Source organism: Aquarana catesbeiana, linkage group LG09, assembly GCF_042186555.1.
Source record: "Aquarana catesbeiana isolate 2022-GZ linkage group LG09, ASM4218655v1, whole genome shotgun sequence".
Lineage (NCBI taxonomy): Eukaryota > Metazoa > Chordata > Amphibia > Anura > Ranidae > Aquarana > Aquarana catesbeiana.
In genome coordinates this window covers 90,282,488-90,299,786 of record NC_133332.1, presented here as the reverse complement: position 1 = coordinate 90,299,786, position 17,299 = coordinate 90,282,488, and the positions used below count along the sequence as shown (strand labels likewise).

Here is a 17,299-nt window from a genome sequence, read left to right as displayed (position 1 = left end):
GCATCGGTGCTGGGACACCGGGGGGAGAGTTTGCAGGGACATGCTAGAAATAATAGAGACATGTGAAGGTCTCTTCATTGACAAGTCAGATTAGAGGAGGCAGAACAGTGAAAGGTTATTGGTTTCTCTTGATAGCTGCATGGCTTCAAAGATCATCACTAAGGACATTTGACATCACTGTACCGAGTCTCCTGGTAATGTCACTATCGAAAAGTCTGATTTGCCTTCCTGTACATTACTAGCTGACAAGATATCTGCCCTTAGCAGTCTATAGCATCATACTTGAACATTGCTGTTCACTTCCTCTGCTTTAACTTTGCTTGTTTGTTCTTCAGTTTTGGAAAGGGGTTTCTCAAAGGCTCTGCGTACTCTGGACTCGTACCTGATCACCCCTCTCCCAGATGAAGTTGATGAAAACAGCGCAGAGGATGAGACAGTATCACACCGAAAGTTCCTGGACGGAGATGAGCTGACGCTGGCTGACTGCAACCTTCTACCCAAGTTGCACATAGTACAGGTCAGTATAGATGGAAACTTTTAAACTGTTCTCCGCAAAGTTTAAGAGGCCACACAATAACTTCTTCATGAGGCAACCATGAGAAGCAGGGTAAAACCAACATAGGTTCACCTTTCTGAACATGTTACACTCATATTTAGAGTGTAACATGTTCAGCATCAGACCCCTCTCCCTCTGTCCCCCCCCCCTTGTAACAGCAAGCCAGGGATCTTCTTCCCATACTCGCTGCCGCAATTCAAAGAGAGCATGGCCGTGCGGGGTTCCGCCCACATAGCCGCATCATTGATTTACAGATCTCTGTGAATCAATGAACTACAAGTACCGACGGCCTTTGTGGCTGTTGGCCTGTAGTTCTCAATGAACTGCCACGGCGGTGCTGTTGAGCATTGTGGTAGTTCATTGATTCTTCCTGTCAGTGTAAAACTGCCTGCCCATAGGCTGTACAAACAGAATGCTTACACTGACAGTCTGCAGGAGACCTGCATGGCATCAGCAATCTTCTGATCACTGGTGCAATACTTTCCAAGCTCCTAAAACAAAAATTTTACATTTTAGGGTTTGTTTGTTTTTTTTCTTCTTAAAATGAAAAAGTTATACCCATGTAGTGCCACCCTCGTGAGGGACGCTCAGATATTCTGTACCCCACTGGTTGCCTTGACCTTGCAAGTCCTCTGACACGCTGAGTTCTGACATTTCTGTTATAAACAAAGGAATTTAAAGGCACACACATGCATACAAAGTAAACCAGCTAGATTTGTTTACTGGCAGGTTAAAGATTATGAGTTCAGCAATAAAGAGTTTGCAACAGATAAGACAGTCAAACTTGGTGACAATTAAGAAATGGACAATTATAACACTTCAAGAGCATATAAGCAGTGGAATTTAATCCTGTATAGAATCCTATGGCTACAGGCCAAAAAGGGTAAAAGGAGTGACTAGGCTTCAGTCAAACCTCCCTTTTATCCCCGACACCACAGTCCCAGTAATGTGCAAACTCTGAATTTACACCAAGCAAGCACTCTTTGGTTACTGTAGGGGCCTAGGTAGGCACCTATTGTTCTTATCCCTTGTGGGGAGATATTCTGTAGTCTGAAGAGGAAGTCTGGAGTCTTCAGCTAACTCTTTAAGATGTGCACAATGTGTCCTGGCAAGCAAGATGTACACTAGATTCTCTGTTTGGCTTAAAGCGTAACAAGGGTCCCCTTGCAAGCTTGGTGGAGTGAATAAGACAACGATGTCTGCATGCAGTGTCCTTTGGTGTAAAAGGAATGGGCAAGTGCCCGTTCACCAATCCTCGCGACCTTCTGTGTTGGAGAGTGGGGAGATGGCTTTGCAGCAGGCCTCTGCAGAGTCTGGCTTAAGGGATAGTGCCTGACACCAGTTACTGTTCAGCTGAATCTGATGTAGATGAGATGAGAGCAGCCCTTAGGCTGCCAACGAACAATCAGATGTGGCTGGCAGCGCATGTACCCTCATCCGCTCGCGATGACTCTCTGTAGCACTGGCCGCAGCACAACCTAACACCGAGTCACTGCTTTGCAGATCCAGGCTCTGGTGCCAAGAGGGCGATTCCGTCCCCACACAGGCTTTTTATTACCTCTGCCGGCATTCTGTTCTCTTCTCCAGCCAACTCGTACTTGTAGTTCATAACAGTCCCACTGAATGCAAAACTTGGCTCTTTGGACTACATGTCCCAAGATGCTTTGCTCCACTCTTCGGTCTCATTAACTCAGCTTTCAGAATGTGATGACATAGTGCCTGGGCTGGGCACTAGGAGAAAATAGTTTCACCATAGCACTTGCTGCAAAGTGTCTTCTGATAATGCAGGCAATATTAGCCAGCTCCTGGCCTCACTCACCTGCTCTATGCAACAATATTGCACAGAGCGATCCCTTACATCCCTTACCTCCTGTTTGGCAGTCCCCCATGCAGAAACTAAAAAAAAAAAAAAACTTCTGCCTTTACATCCACATTAAGTAGTTGATTGGTGAGAATAAACTGCATGCAGTTAGCATGATCTGCTTTTGAAGCCCAACTGTTGTTTAGAAACAATTAGGCTATGATAGCTTCGTTGCTTTGCAACGCTTGAGTGGATTTCGTACGGGTGTGTGCCACTGACTGTAATGCATTTCTTACTCTTAAGGATTGAAGCTGCAGCGTGTTGCTGTTTTAAAAGTGCAAACATTCATGTGGATAAAATGAGAGTAAAAGAAGGCCATTCTGCAAACGGAATATGTCCTGCTTTAAAAAAATAAACCATGATTAAGAGCATGCACAAAAAGATGTACATAGACATATACTCATATCCCTTTCAGATGGTCACTATCGGGCTGCAAAATAAGGCAGTTGGCTGAGCCAGTGAGGGGCCACCTGAGAGCCCTAGATGCATTGTTGAGGATGCGCAGCTGTGCTTCATGGTGTAACAAAAAAAATAGGGCACGTGACACCTGCCACCATAACACATAGAGGTGCATGCAATTCAATTGTGACCAATGGACGCAATTACCGCTTGCTGAAGAGGGAATTCAATGTGAAAAAGGTGGATATCCCCCTTCTGATTGCCTGCTAACCATGGCCCAGCCACCGTCGACAGTGAAATCTACCACAGATAGGCTGAAGCTGCTGACTCGCTATGTGAATTAAGCCTAAATGCAGTTTGCTTTGTTCTCCTTTCTGAACGAGCCTTGTGAAAAGTGTACAGCAATTACAATTCTGGTATTGTTTGTTTTCTCTAGGTGGTCTGTGAGAAATACCGAGGCTTCAAGATCCCCCAAGAATTTTCTGGAATTTATCGCTATCTCCAAAATGCGTACCAACGTGAAGAATTTGTCAACACCTGCCCTATCGCCTCTGAAATTGAACTTGCATATGCCGAGGTGGCCAAACCCCTCAAATAAACCCATTCAGCTTTCTGGGAAGAGAAAGAGGGATTCTTTGTATTTAAATTTAATTCAAAACAAAGGAAGAAAAAAAACATTCACATTCCTAGCTTTTGTTACTGTAAGAAAGACAGGGCGCCGATTGGCCTGTCCACCTGCCACTCATTTAACTTGCTCCTTCTTTTTGCTGTTTCTCATTCAAAGTAGTGTTATAATACAATGCCATCATTGCAGTTCCTGGGTTTGACCACTAGGCAACATTTTAGGTAGATCTGCTCTTATTTGCTGTGTCTGTCGCTCGCCTTTGCTCCTTTGTGTTTACAGGGGAGAAGAAATCAGCAGGGCTACATATGTTTTCCTGAAAAATAAATATATATTTCCTCTAATATGTATATAGTTAAACATGAGCTACGTCTTTGTTTTGGAGATCAGGAAAATTGTATGTTACGCAAATGTGCATGTTAGCTCAGACGCTTTCCTTGGTGGGCTCCTGCGTTGGCTAACTGCACAACCTTACTTTTTGTTTTGGGTTTGCTGACCTTTTAAATTCAACTATAGAAGCAAGAGAGATTGACATGACCTCTGAGGCACAGAGGACTGCTGGACCGGACTGCATTATGTATGTATAGCCAATTTTTGTGTAGTTTTGGATAGAATAGGGAAGAGTAAAAAACCTTTTGGATTATTTTCTGCCACCTGTCCTGCTAGGGAGATTTCCTATTCTGGAGACAAAGCAGGAAGTGGGAAGGAATCTCCCCAAAGCAAGGGGAACTTTGGGTTTCCCCTCATTTTGCTTTTTGGTGCCTGTGGTCACCCAGACAAATAGAGGGACTGAATCTTCCCAGCAGTGACACAGTCAGCAAAAAACATTGCACTACAATTGGAATGTAAAATCAGGTGGAAGACTATACATTAACTGCTTCAGCCCCGGCAGATTTTACCCCCTTCCTGACCAGAGCACTTCTTACAATTTGGCACTGCGTCGCTTTAACTGACAATTGTGCAGTCGTTCACCGTTGTGCCCAATCAAAATTTGCGTCCCCAAAAGTTTTTGTTTTTAAAACAAATTTCTTCATCAGTTTAGGCCAATATATATTCTATGTAATTTTGTTAAACAAAAATCGCAATAAGCGTATATTGGTTTGCTCAAAAGTTATAGCGTCTGCAAACTATGGGAAAGATTTATGGCATTTTATTATTATTATTTTTTTTTTTTTACTAGTAATGTAAAGTAGGCGGTGATCTGTGATTTTTAGCGGTACTGTGACATCCAGACACCCAATTGCTCCTAAACTTCAGTTTAGCAGCTGCAGTGTACATAAGGCCCTGAAGGCGCCCGGGGACAGATGCAGCTTTGCTCCATCTATTTAAGTGATTCTGAAATAAAAAGAAAATCCATACTTCTTTTTTAAAGCCAACACATGTCGGGGGGGCCAAAACGCGCCTACTTCATAGAAAACTGTGTATACAGACTGGATTGAAGATGCAGTGTTCATCTGCGGATAGCTTGGTTTTTTTTATTCTTCCACCAGATTTTACATTGGAAGTTGTGGTATGGTGCTTCAATCTAAAGTCTATTTACATTACAAACCAAGGTGACTGTGGGAATCCATTGCGGTGTAGAAGCTGCCAGCCCAGAATCCTAACACCCTGTATAAACACTACCACAGCACTATTGGATAGTAAAACCAGTAAGACATTTCCAAGGTTTTGGTGCTTCCTAGCTATTCCTCCAAGCAATAAACCTGACCGAGGGTCTAACCATTTTCCCACTCTATCCAAAACAAAAAGTTTTGCCTTTTTATATAGACTTTAAAGAATTAGCGCCTAGCTTGTGTGACAAATTATTTGCATATGTGCTACTGTACATGAATGCCATTATTTATACAGCGGCACCATGTTAAAGGGAAAGTATAGTGTATCATCAGTGAATATTTTGACTTTTTATTGCTAGGTTTTAAAGTAATTTTTTTGTGTGATTTTTTTTTTTTTTTTTTTTTTTTTTTTTTTTACAAGCTTGCTTTTTCAGTCTCTTTAATGAAATAGAGCTGTTTATCCATTAGCCACTAAGTGGAGCAAAGCACCTAAAAGCTGCAGAGAGCTTCATAGGGAGTACATTGTTTTGAAGAAGTCAGCTGACTCATAGATTTTCATTGTGAGGTGTACATAATAAGCAAAGATGGATGCCTTCATGTTCATATACAAGTACAAACTTTTCAGTTGAAACCAGGTTCCCTAAAACGTTACTATTGTTAAAGTTTATAGTTTATCTATTTTACACAGATCTTAAAAAAAAAAAAAAATCTAAAAAATCCTCTTTAATTTTTGTATATCTATATAAAGCAAAAGCTAAAACATATAAGAATTATAATAATGGAGCAAACTACATACAAAAGGAGCTTGTTCATTTGATTATAAATGATGGTGTATATGTTATAAAAAAAAAAAAAAAACCCTGATGGTCATCATGGTGGAATGGCAGCAGTTTTTGACTGAGTAGTTGGGAATCAGCTGTGTAGATAGACCTTTTTCAACCAGGGTTCAGTGGAATATTAAGGTTCCTTTTGAGTTTGCTAGGGGTCCTTTCAGCAATGAGCAAATTTTTGTCTTTTCAGATAGGTACCCAAGGACACCAATTATATTTTTATATATCTGTAATGAAAGAATTTTCCACATCTACTCAATGTAATAAACTTCCCAGAGCATTCCTCCACTGATCACCAGTGTAAAGCTGGTCATAACCACAAAGTAAGATGCAAAACCTGTATATAGAATGATCAAATATGGCTGCCCCATTTACATATATAATGATGGGCTATACAGAGAAACACGCTTTTGTGAAAACACACGGTTGATAACCTATTCAGCAAGCTGATCTTTTACAGGTGTATCTAACAAAAAAATAATTGTACTGTACATTCCCAGCAAAGTATGCTGACACACAAAGGTCATCCCATTTTCTGTAGGAAAGGCCCTGACGAGATTCATGTTGGTCTCTCAACCCAAAAAAATATATTTTGTAGTGTCCTAGAGAAATGCATATGCGTACATTTCCTGATCTCAGATTGTAAGTATGCAAATACAACTTTGCTTTGGTAAATCTTTCTTTCAGAAGTGCCTTTTTTGAACTATGAGTTATCGGAACGCAAAATTCTTTCTATCCTTTGTATTGTTGTTACAATGTTTTCTATAATATAAATAAAAAAATTGACTTATTTCCACTTCTTAGTGTCCTAAAGTACAAGATGGCATAGGTCAAGTAGTTTGTTTTTTTTAATTTAAAATCACCTTTTTTTTTTTAATAATTATCAATATTGAGATGTTTTAACCACTTCAAGATCAGATAAAGAAAAAACACAAATATTTTGGGGAAAAAAAAACTTTTTTCTTACTGTTATATAGCTTTTAGGCAAAATATATTCCGCTACATTTCTTTGGTAAAGGGGAAAAACAAATGGGTGGGTATATTTAGTCTGTGTGAAAGTTATAGTGTCTACAAACTATGGCATATATATTTGAAAATTAAGCAACATATCTACTCATGATCTAATTTCTTGAGGCCCTAAGATGCCAGGACAGTACAAATACCCCCAAAATGTCCCTTTTTTGCAAATTAAACAGTCCAAGGTATTTAGTAAGGGGCATAGGGAGTTTTTTGAAGTTGTAATTTTTTTTTTGTGACTTTTTTTTTTTTTTTTTTTTTTTTTTTTAATGAAATACAGTTTTTAACACAACATAGAATTGCACCCCAAAACATATTCTGCTACTCTTCTCTTGTATGGGGATATCACATGTGTGAGACTTTCACAGCCCAGCCATAGGCCCAAAATCCAAGGAGCACCTTCTAGTAGGCATTCTAGGGACATAAATTACACATTAAATTTCCTGAATACCCATCACATTTTGAGGGCCCTGGAGCACCTGGACAGTTAAAACTGAAACAGAATGACCACATTTTGGAAAGCAACCCCCCCCAAGGTATTTTCTAAGAGTCATGATGAGTCTTAATTTTAATTTTTTCCACAAAAAAAAAACAATTTTTTTTTCTTTTTTTTTCTTACACAAAGTTGTCAATTTATAAGACCTCTCTAACATACAGCATAGGCATACTTAGAAAAATACAGCTCAAAACACATTCTGCTATGCCGCTCGAGTACAGTGATACCATGTGTGAGACTTTTTCACAGGCTAGCTACATTGAGGGGCACAAAATCCAGAGGAACCATCAGGCACTTTAGGGGCAGGAATTGCACATATAATTTTCTGACTACCTATCACATTTATCAACACTGAGTGGCAGCACCATTATGGTTCATTCATACGTGAGGTGGTGGGGGGGGGGGGGGGTAGGTAAAACCTCATTATTGAGCCATGGTATTACTGTCCCTCAACTAGTACTCTTTAACTCCAGAGGCAGAAGGAAGAGCAGTTCTTTTTGTCCATAGCAGCCAATCAAATGCCAGCTTTTATTTTTGGGGTGCAGTATGGGACAAAGGGAATTTAACTTGGGTAAATTCAGTAAAGCTGGCTTCACCCCTATGCATTGCTGTAAAGTGCAGCAAAATGCGTTGAACAACTTGTTCACACCATGAGCAGTGAACTGTTAAGCCCTAGGTCTTTTTTTTCTGCATAATGCAGTTTTACTGTGTGTTTCATGTTCCTGTGCTGACCCACACAGTGCTTTCAAAATGTAGTTCTGATGCAGTGACTAAGTGTGCTAGAAAACGATTGCTTCGATCTTTGTCACGTCCAGGTGCTTGGACGTGTTTTATCACCGCACACCATCAGTAACCACAAATAATGGCATTGCAATGCTGGTTTTTGGATGAGCCCTTTTAAAGGAGAGTTTTTTTTTTTTTTTTTTTTTTTTTTTTGATAGAGTAAGGATGGGTCATAACCCCTGTCAGTTTATTTTTTGCCTTCTGTGTTCCATTGGGGAGATTCCCATTCACTTCCTGTCACATAGCCAAAACCAGAAGTACGAGGAAATCCCTGCAGGTCACCTGAACTAGTGTCCTCATTGGAAGATTTCCCTTTTATTACTTTTCTGGGGACAGCCCAAAATTTGGGATTTACTTTCAATGATAACGGTAAACAGGACAAATAGAGAGGGCGAATCTCCCTAACAGGGACACAGACAGCAATCAAACTCAACAACAAATTTTAAAACTAAAAAAAAAAAAGTTTTGCCTTTTTACTTATACTTTAAGATAGAGAGAGAGACAGTTTAATTAGGTCATTCATGTTGTTAAAATTGATAGACTATTTATTAGGGACAGATTGCTAAGCAAGTGGAACAATTGGTTTGCTATGGTGAAGGCTGCACAAGTATGATGTAGTAGTGATGAAGTGCTCACAATTGAAGCATTGCACAACAATGCATGATCAATCAGTCTATACTATTTGTGTAGCTTACACCATTTGGTTTTATCTGCTTAGCCATCACTCTGTGTTCCTAGGGGTTAATTGCTAGTGATTTAAAGCAGAACTTCGGTCATTTTTTCAACATCTATTAAATCCTCTGCCCTTGTTTTAATTTTAGATAGTAAAACATTTTTTTTTGCCAGTAAATACCTTTATACAGCCCACTTCCTGTTTCTTGTCTGGTAAAAAGCCTAGGCTATGACATCATGCACAGCTCACACTCGTGAGAGTTTGCCAGGAAGGGAGGGGGGATGAGTCCTAAGAGGGCCAATGAGAGCTGGAGGTGTGCCTCTGTGTAAATTCAGGAATGGAACAGGCAGCAGCTTCAGCTGCCCAGAGTTAGAATGGTTACAGCCAGACTCAGTGGAGGGAGGTTGCTGCAGCATATTTGGCAAGTACAGAATCGCAGTATGTATAAAATAATAAATATATATATATATATATATATATATATATATATATATATATATATATATAAAGTAATATGCAAAGTGGTTGGAAGGAAGTTTCAGAATGGCAAAGATGTTTTTATTACAAATTATGTGAGCAGACTGCAGTTCCTCTTTAACCACTTGCCGCCCGCCATATAGCAGAATGACGGCGGCAAAGTGGTTTCAATATCCTGACTGGGCGTCCATATGAGTGTGAGTGTCTGTCTAGGTAAAGAGTCTCTTTACCACATGAGCAGCCGTGTCCAATCACGGCTGATCACGATGTAAATAGGAAGAGCTGGTGATCGGCTTTTCCTCACTCGTATCTGACAGATGCGAGTAGAGGAGAGCCGATCGGCTGCTCTCCTGATGGGGGGGGGGGGGGTCTGTGCTGATTGTTTATCAGCACAGCCCCCCCCTCGGATCCTACCCAGGACCACCAGGGAAGCCATCCACACTGAACCACCAGGTATGCCCCCTAGACCCCCAGGGAAATACTAAGTGCCCAGGCAGCTGCCAATCAGTGCCCCACTCACAATGCCTATCAGTGCCACTCATAACAACCCATCTTTGCAGCCTTTCAGTGCCTGCTCATTGGTGCCGCCTTATCAGTGCCCATCAGTGAAAGAGAAAACTTACTTATTTACAAAAATTTTTAACAGAAACAAAAGTAAAACTTTTATTTTTTTCAAAATTTTCGGTCTTTTTTTTTATTTGTTTCACAAAAAATAAAAACCCCAGAGGTGATCAAATACCACCAAAAGAAAGCTCTATTTGTGGGAACAAAATGATAAAAATTTAGTTTGGGTACAGTGTTGTATGACCGCGCAATTGTCATTCAAACTGCGACAGCGCTGAAAGCTGAAAATTGGTCTGGGCAGGAAGTGCCCTGTATTGAAGTGGTTAAGTACCACTATTGAGCTATTCAAAATTGTCCATGTTGTACTTGCCTTACTGCTTGTAAGTGTACTTCAGAATTGCTTGTGACCTCTGTGCCTGATTGTTTAATATTTAGAGATATACACAGATCAGCCAGAACATTACAACCATCCACCTAATATTGAGACCTCTGCCGGGTTAGCCCCCCCCCCCATATCAAAATTTTTGAAAAAATCTTATGCAGTTTGTTAGATCTTTGTTAGATCAGGTTAGATCAACCGTTGTTTGCGTTAGATCTCACACAGAAGAAGCGATATTAACAGTTATTTGCTGGGGGGGCTAACCCGTCATCAGCCCCCCCTTATCAAAAAATTGACCAAACAGTTAGCTATTTTGGAAGCAATTTGTTAGATCCGGTATGATCAAGTGTTTTTAACGTTAGATCTCACATAATTAGAGACTTATTAAGTGATTAATGAGGCCTTATCAAAATTTCGGCCCAAAAATCATTCAGGCTAATAGATATTCGTTAGATCCGGTAAGATCAAGTGGTTTTAACGTTAGATCTCACATCATTTCAGAGATATTCCACATCAAAATAGAGATATTAGGTGGTACATATGGACGGGTTAGCCCCCCTTATCAAATTTTCGGGCCAAAAATCATTCAGGCTAATAGATATTTGTTAGATCCGGTAAGATCAAGTGGTTTTAACGTTAGATCTCACATCATTTCAGAGATTTCATATTCTTTGCCAATAACAACATCCATGTTAGTAGATAATTGTTAGATGAAGTTATTATTGCATTAAACCTAGCATGCACATGGCAGAAATCAGTAATAATCGCAATGTAAGTAGGGATAAAAGCTTGTTGCAGTTTGATCAGTGAGATGTTTTATTTAATCTATGATAAATACATAACAGTTCGTTATTTTATATGAGAAGTTAGGCCCCTGTGGCAGTAGCTTAAACTTAATAAATTTTGGCATCGCTGCTCTAAATTGTGGGCACAACTGGAACAGGCCCAGACTGACATTCTGCTGCCAGGGGCTCTGTGGTGCTATGACCAACTACCGCCTGTGCTGAAGTCACACCCCATAATGGGTACGACACTCCGCATATGCTCCCAGGTCAGCACACAGAACTGGCTTTCTTCCCTGATTCCCCATTGCTCCCTATCATAGAAAAACCGTGGTTCCTCCCTGGTCTGGAACCCCAAATGTTTCGTACCCTAAGCCAAACAGGTAGGGTCCAGGCATCCCACTTCCTAACGGGAGGCCAATGGCCTTCCACAGTAGTGCTAATGAGCCCTTCAAACTTTCCTTGTGGACAGCGCTACAATTACAACACTTTCTCAATACTTTGCCTAATCCACAGGGATTTAATCGTCCCCTGACGTCCTTTGAAGCATACTGTTCCAAAGAGGGTTCCCTTCCACAGGCTCTATTCAAAACATACGCCCTCTTGAACTGTCCGGCTGAACAACCACACTTACCGTTCTTGAACAAATGGGAAAGTAAGCTGGGGTGTACATTTACATCTGCTCAGATACAACATGTCCTCAGATTTTCGTGAAATCATCGGTTTGTACGAAAATTAAAGAGACCAACTATAAACTGTTAACAAGGTGGTACCTCACCCTGCAACTACTGACCAATGTTGGAGATGCCAGGGGGATGGAGGAACACTACTTCACATATTTTGGTTGTGCCCTAAATTGATCCACTTCTGGGAGACAGATAAACCACGCAAAAATTTACGGAATACAAGGTTCCTGGTGATCCAGCTTTTTCCTGCTACATGTCTCCTCCATCTGAGCCAAACTCTATAAAAACTCCATTCCAAATGAGATGGAAGATCTAGTACTCACTGCACAACACCAACAGGAAAAATACTCTAAAACTTGGGGACTATGGAACCAGTTTGTCGTTTCCGCAGAGGGTACTGCCCTTCTTGGGACTTAATGTCACAGATAAGTTCCGGAGCCCGTTCACCATAGTTATCCTGAACCAATGCCATTTCACCCCCCCAGCCTTACCCCCCCCCCCCCTTCTCTCCTCTTACCTTTTCCATCCTTTTTTCCTTACCTTCTTTGATTATTGAAAATGAGAAAATAGTTTTGGGCGACAGCGGGTCTTGCTCCACAGCCCATTTTCCATCTTTAATAAAAACTGATAGGCCAGGAGGTAAGCAGCCTTTTGAGCAGTGTGCCGAAAAATGTATCACCTGCAAATCTGCCCCACCACTGTACCCCCCTGCTCAACTGCCCCACCACTGTAACCCCCTGCACATCTGCCCCACCACTGTAACCCCCTGCACATCTGCCCCACCACCGTACCCCCATGCTCTTCTGTCTCACTGCTGAACCATCTTCTCATCTGTCCTAACACTGAACTTATCTGCTCATCTGTCCCACCTCTCTAACCCCCTTTCTCATCTGCCCCACCACTGTAACCCCCTTTCTCATCTGCCCCACCTCTGTAACCCCCTTTCTCTTCTGCCCCATCACTGTACCTCCTGCACATCTGTCCCACCTCTGTTCCCCCTGCTCATCTTCCCCACCTCTGTAACCCCCTTTCTCATCTGCCCCACCACTGTAACCCCCTTTCTCTTCTGCCCCACCACTGTAACCTCCTTTCTCTTCTGCCCCATCACTGTACCTCCCGCACATCTGTCCCACCTCTGTTCCCCCTGCTCATCTTCCCCACCTCTGTAACCCCCTTTCTCATCTGCCCCACCACTGTAACCCCCTTTCTCATCTGCCCCACCTCTGTAACCCCCTTTCTCATCTGCCCCACCACTGTAACCCCCTTTCTCTTCTGCCCCATCACTGTACCTCCTGCACATCTGTCTCACCTCTGTTCCCCCTGCTCTTCTGCCCCACCGCTGTAACCCCCTGCTCATCTGTACCACTAATGTACCTCCTTTCTCCTCTGCCCCGCCACTGTACCCCCCTCTACATCTGCCCCACCTCTGTTCCCCCTGCTCTTCTCCCCAACCACTGTAACCCCCTGCTCATCTGTCCACCAATGCACCTCCTTTCACATCTGCCCCACCGCTGTACCCCCCTGCTCTTCTGTCCCACCGCTAAACCCCCTTCTCATCTGCCCCAACACTGAACCCCTCCTGCTCATTTTCCCACCACTGTAACCCCCTTCTCATCTGGCCCAACACTAAACCCCCCCCCGCTCATCTGCCCCATCACTGTACCCCCCTGCTTTTCTGTCCTACTGCTGAACCCCCTTCGCATCCCTCCCACCACTGCACCTTCTGCACATCTGCACCACCACTGTACCCCCTTGCTCTTCTGCCCCACCACTGTAACCCCCCTGCTCATCTACCCCATCAATGTACCATTTTTCTCATCTGCCCCACCACTGTACCTCTCTGCACATTTGCTCCACCGCCATATTCCCATGCTCTTCTGTCTACTACTGAATCACCTTCTCATCTGCCCTACCACTGTAACCCGCTTTTTCATCTGCCTTACTAATGTACCTCCTGCACATCTGTTTCACCTCTGTACCCCCTGCTCTTCTGCCCCACCTATGTTCCCCCTGTTCTCCTGCCCCACCACTGTAACCTCCTGCTCATCTGTCCCACCAATACACCTCCTTTCACATTTGCCCCACTGTTCTACCCCCCCTGCTTTTCTGTCCCACCACTGAACCTCCTTCTCATCTACACCAAAACTGAACCCCCCCTGCACATCTGCCCCACGGCTGTACCCTCCTGTTCTTCTGTCCCACATCTAAACCCCTCCTGCTCATTTTTCCCACCACTGTACCCTCTTTTCATCTATGATATGTGTGATATGCAGAGTGGTAAAAGGAAGCAGAGATGAGACACATCTACCCTCTCCTGGCACACTCATCCTGCTGATTCACCTCTCGCATTCAACCCACATGCTTGTATGTGATGTATGTGATGTATGGGATGTATGGGATGTATGTGATGTCACATACGAGCATCTGGAATGGATGTGCAATGATGAGCTCAGGTCAGGGGCATTTTCTGAAAGCAGTGGGCCTGTGTGCAGAATCATAAGTTGGGCCCCCGCAGCTGAGGAAAAGTTTTTGCGCCACAGCAAAAGTTGGGTGTGATTTTCATTGCGCTGAATATAAGGGGGGGGGGCAGCCCGTCCATATGTACCACCTAATATCTCTATTTTGATGTGGAATATCTCTGAAATGATGTGAGATCTAACGTTAAAAACACTTGATCTTACCAGATCTAACAAATATCTATTAGCCTGAATGATTTTTGGGCCGAAAATTTGATAAGGGGGGGCTAACTCGTCCATATGTACCACCTAATATCTCTATTTTGATGTGGAATATCTCTAAAATGATGTGAGATCTAACGTTAAAACCACTTGATCTTACCGGATCTAACGAATATCTATTAGCCTGAATGATTTTTGGCCCGAAAATTTGATAAGGGGGGGCTAACCCGTCCATATGTACCACCTAATATCTCTATTTTGATGTGGAATATCTCTGAAATGATGTGAGATCTAACGTTAAAACCGCTTGATCTTACCGGATCTAATGAATATCTATTAGCCTGAATGATTTTTGGGCCGAAAATTTGATAAGGGGGGGCTAACCCGTCCATATGTACCACCTAATATCTCTATTTTGATGTGGAATATCTCTGAAATGATGTGAGATCTAACGTTAAAACCACTTGATCTTACCGGATCTAACGAATATCTATTAGCCTGAATGATTTTTGGGCCGAAAATTTGATAAAGGGGGGGGGCTAACCCGTCCATTTGTACCACCTAATATCTCTATTTTGATGTGGAATATCTCTGAAATGATGTGAGATCTAACGTTAAAACCACTTGATCTTACCGGATCTAACGAATATCTATTAGCCTGAATGATTTTTGGGCCGAAAATTTGATAAGGGGGGGGCTAACCCGTCCATATGTACCACCTAATATCTCTATTTTGATGTGGAATATCTCTGAAATTATGTGAGATCTAACGTTAAAACCACTTGATCTTACCGGATCTAACGAATATCTATTAGCCTGAATGATTTTTGGGCCGAAAATTTGATAAGGGGGGGCTAACCCGTCCATATGTACCACCTAAAATCTCTATTTTGACGTGGAATATCTCTGAAATGATGTGAGATCTAACATTAAAACCACTTGATCTTACCGGATCTAACGAATATCTATTAGCCTGAATTATTTTTGGCCCGAAAATTTGATAAGGGGGGGCTAACCCGTCCATATGTACCACCTAACATCTCTATTTTGATGTGGAATATCTCTGAAATGATGTGAGATCTAACGTTAAAACCACTTGATCTTACCGGATCTAATGAATATCTATTAGCCTGAATGATTTTTGGCCCGAAAATTTGATAAGGGGGGGCTAACCCGTCCATATGTACCACCTAATATCTCTATTTTGATGTGGAATATCTCTGAAATGATGTGAGATCTAACGTTAAAACCACTTGATCTTACCGGATCTAACGAATATCTATTAGCCTGAATGATTTTTGGGCCGAAAATTTGATAAGGGGGGCCAGCCCCCCCTCATTAAACACTTAATAAGTCTCTAATTATGTGAGATCTAACGTTAAAAACACTTGATCAAACCGGATCTAACAAATTGCTTCCAAAATAGCTAACTGTTTGGTCAATTTTTTGATAAGGGTGGGCTGATGACGGGTTAGCCCCCCCAGCAAATAACTGTTAATATCGCTTCTTCTGTGTGAGATCTAACGCAAACAACGGTTGATCTAACCTGATCTAACAAAGATCTAACAAACTGCATAAGATTTTTTCAAAAATTTTGATATGGGGGGGCTAACCCGGCAGAGGTAATATTGAGTAGGTCCCCTTTCACTGCCAAAACAGCCCTGACCTGTAGAGGCTTGGACTCCACTAGACCTCTGAAGGTATGCTGTGGTATCTGGAAGCAAGATGTCAGTAGCAGTTCCTTTTTAAGTCCTGTAAGTTGCGAGGTGGGGTCTTCGTGGATCAGACATTTTTCCTGCTTATCTCATAGATGCTCAATTTGATTGAGAATCTGGAGACTTTGGAGACCAAGTCAACGCCTCAGACACCACCTTCTATTGCTTCGTACTCCAGTTCTGATGCTCACGAGCCCATTGTAGACAGTTTTACCCATGCACACATTTCAGCATGGGCACCCTGACTCTCCCCATACACAACAAGCTGTGATGCACTGTGTTTTGCCATTTTTCTATTGGAAAAACGAACTTTTTCAGCAATTTGAGCTACAGTAGCTCTTCTATTGGATTACAGATCCCCACATGCATCAATGATCTTTGGATACCCATGACTCTGTCGCTGGTTCACCGGTTTTCCTTCCTTGGACCACATTTTGTAGGTGCAGACCAGGAACATCCCACAAGATGCAGTTTTGGAGTTGCTCTTATCCAGTGATCTAGCCATTACAATTTGGCCCTGGTCAACGTCACTCAAATCCTTACGCTTGCCCGTTTTTTCCTCTTTCAACACATCAACTTCAGAGACATGTTCACTTGCTGCCTAATATATACCACCCATTTTCACATGCTATTGTAATAAGATAATCAACGCTTTAGCTGTAAGTGGTCATGTTGTGTCTGATTGGTATATATGAACACAACAATATGGCAGCTTCTGGTGCTACGAATTATGTGGGCATGACCTGCATCATAGTACCAATTGGATCAGATTTATCTGGAGAGGTGGGACATGAGAGTGAGCGACTCGGTTTCATCGCAGCAGGAGATCCATAGACAATCCCCTGCTGAGTCAGATCAGAACAGACATAGACAAAAGATGTGATAGCCATGTCTGTCCTGATCCATTCTAGTTTATCTCTATCTTACGTGGCCAGATGTTGATGGACGTGCATCTATTGACATCAATTCCACTCAGGTCCACCTGGACACAAACTTATTGTGTTTGGTCTGACAAACCTGAACAGACCCAGACGTAAACGGACGCACACCCATTTACATGTGGCCACCGATAGTGATACATTGAATTCCATTTTTGATCAATCACAGGTCAAAAAGAGACTAACGGAGCGCCCATGGGAACGGGACCTAAAGATGGCATGGTCCTTGATGTCCAGCCATGTACAGTAACCTGTGGAGTGTGCTCCCACCACCACTGCCTCTTTTAGTT

General features: G+C 42.3%; 1 protein-coding gene across 1 annotated transcript in view; it reads left to right on the top strand.

Moving 5' to 3' along the window:
• Positions 1–6,617, top strand: part of CLIC1 (chloride intracellular channel 1) — a 70,354-nt gene extending 63,737 nt beyond the window's left edge. The window contains exons 5-6 of the mRNA XM_073598964.1: positions 336–517; positions 3,253–6,617. Of these exons, the coding sequence (XP_073455065.1) occupies positions 336–517; positions 3,253–3,414 (344 nt within the window). The 3' untranslated portion in view covers positions 3,415–6,617. The remainder of the gene's footprint in view (positions 1–335; positions 518–3,252) is intronic.
• Positions 6,618–17,299: the final 10,682 nt, after the last annotated feature.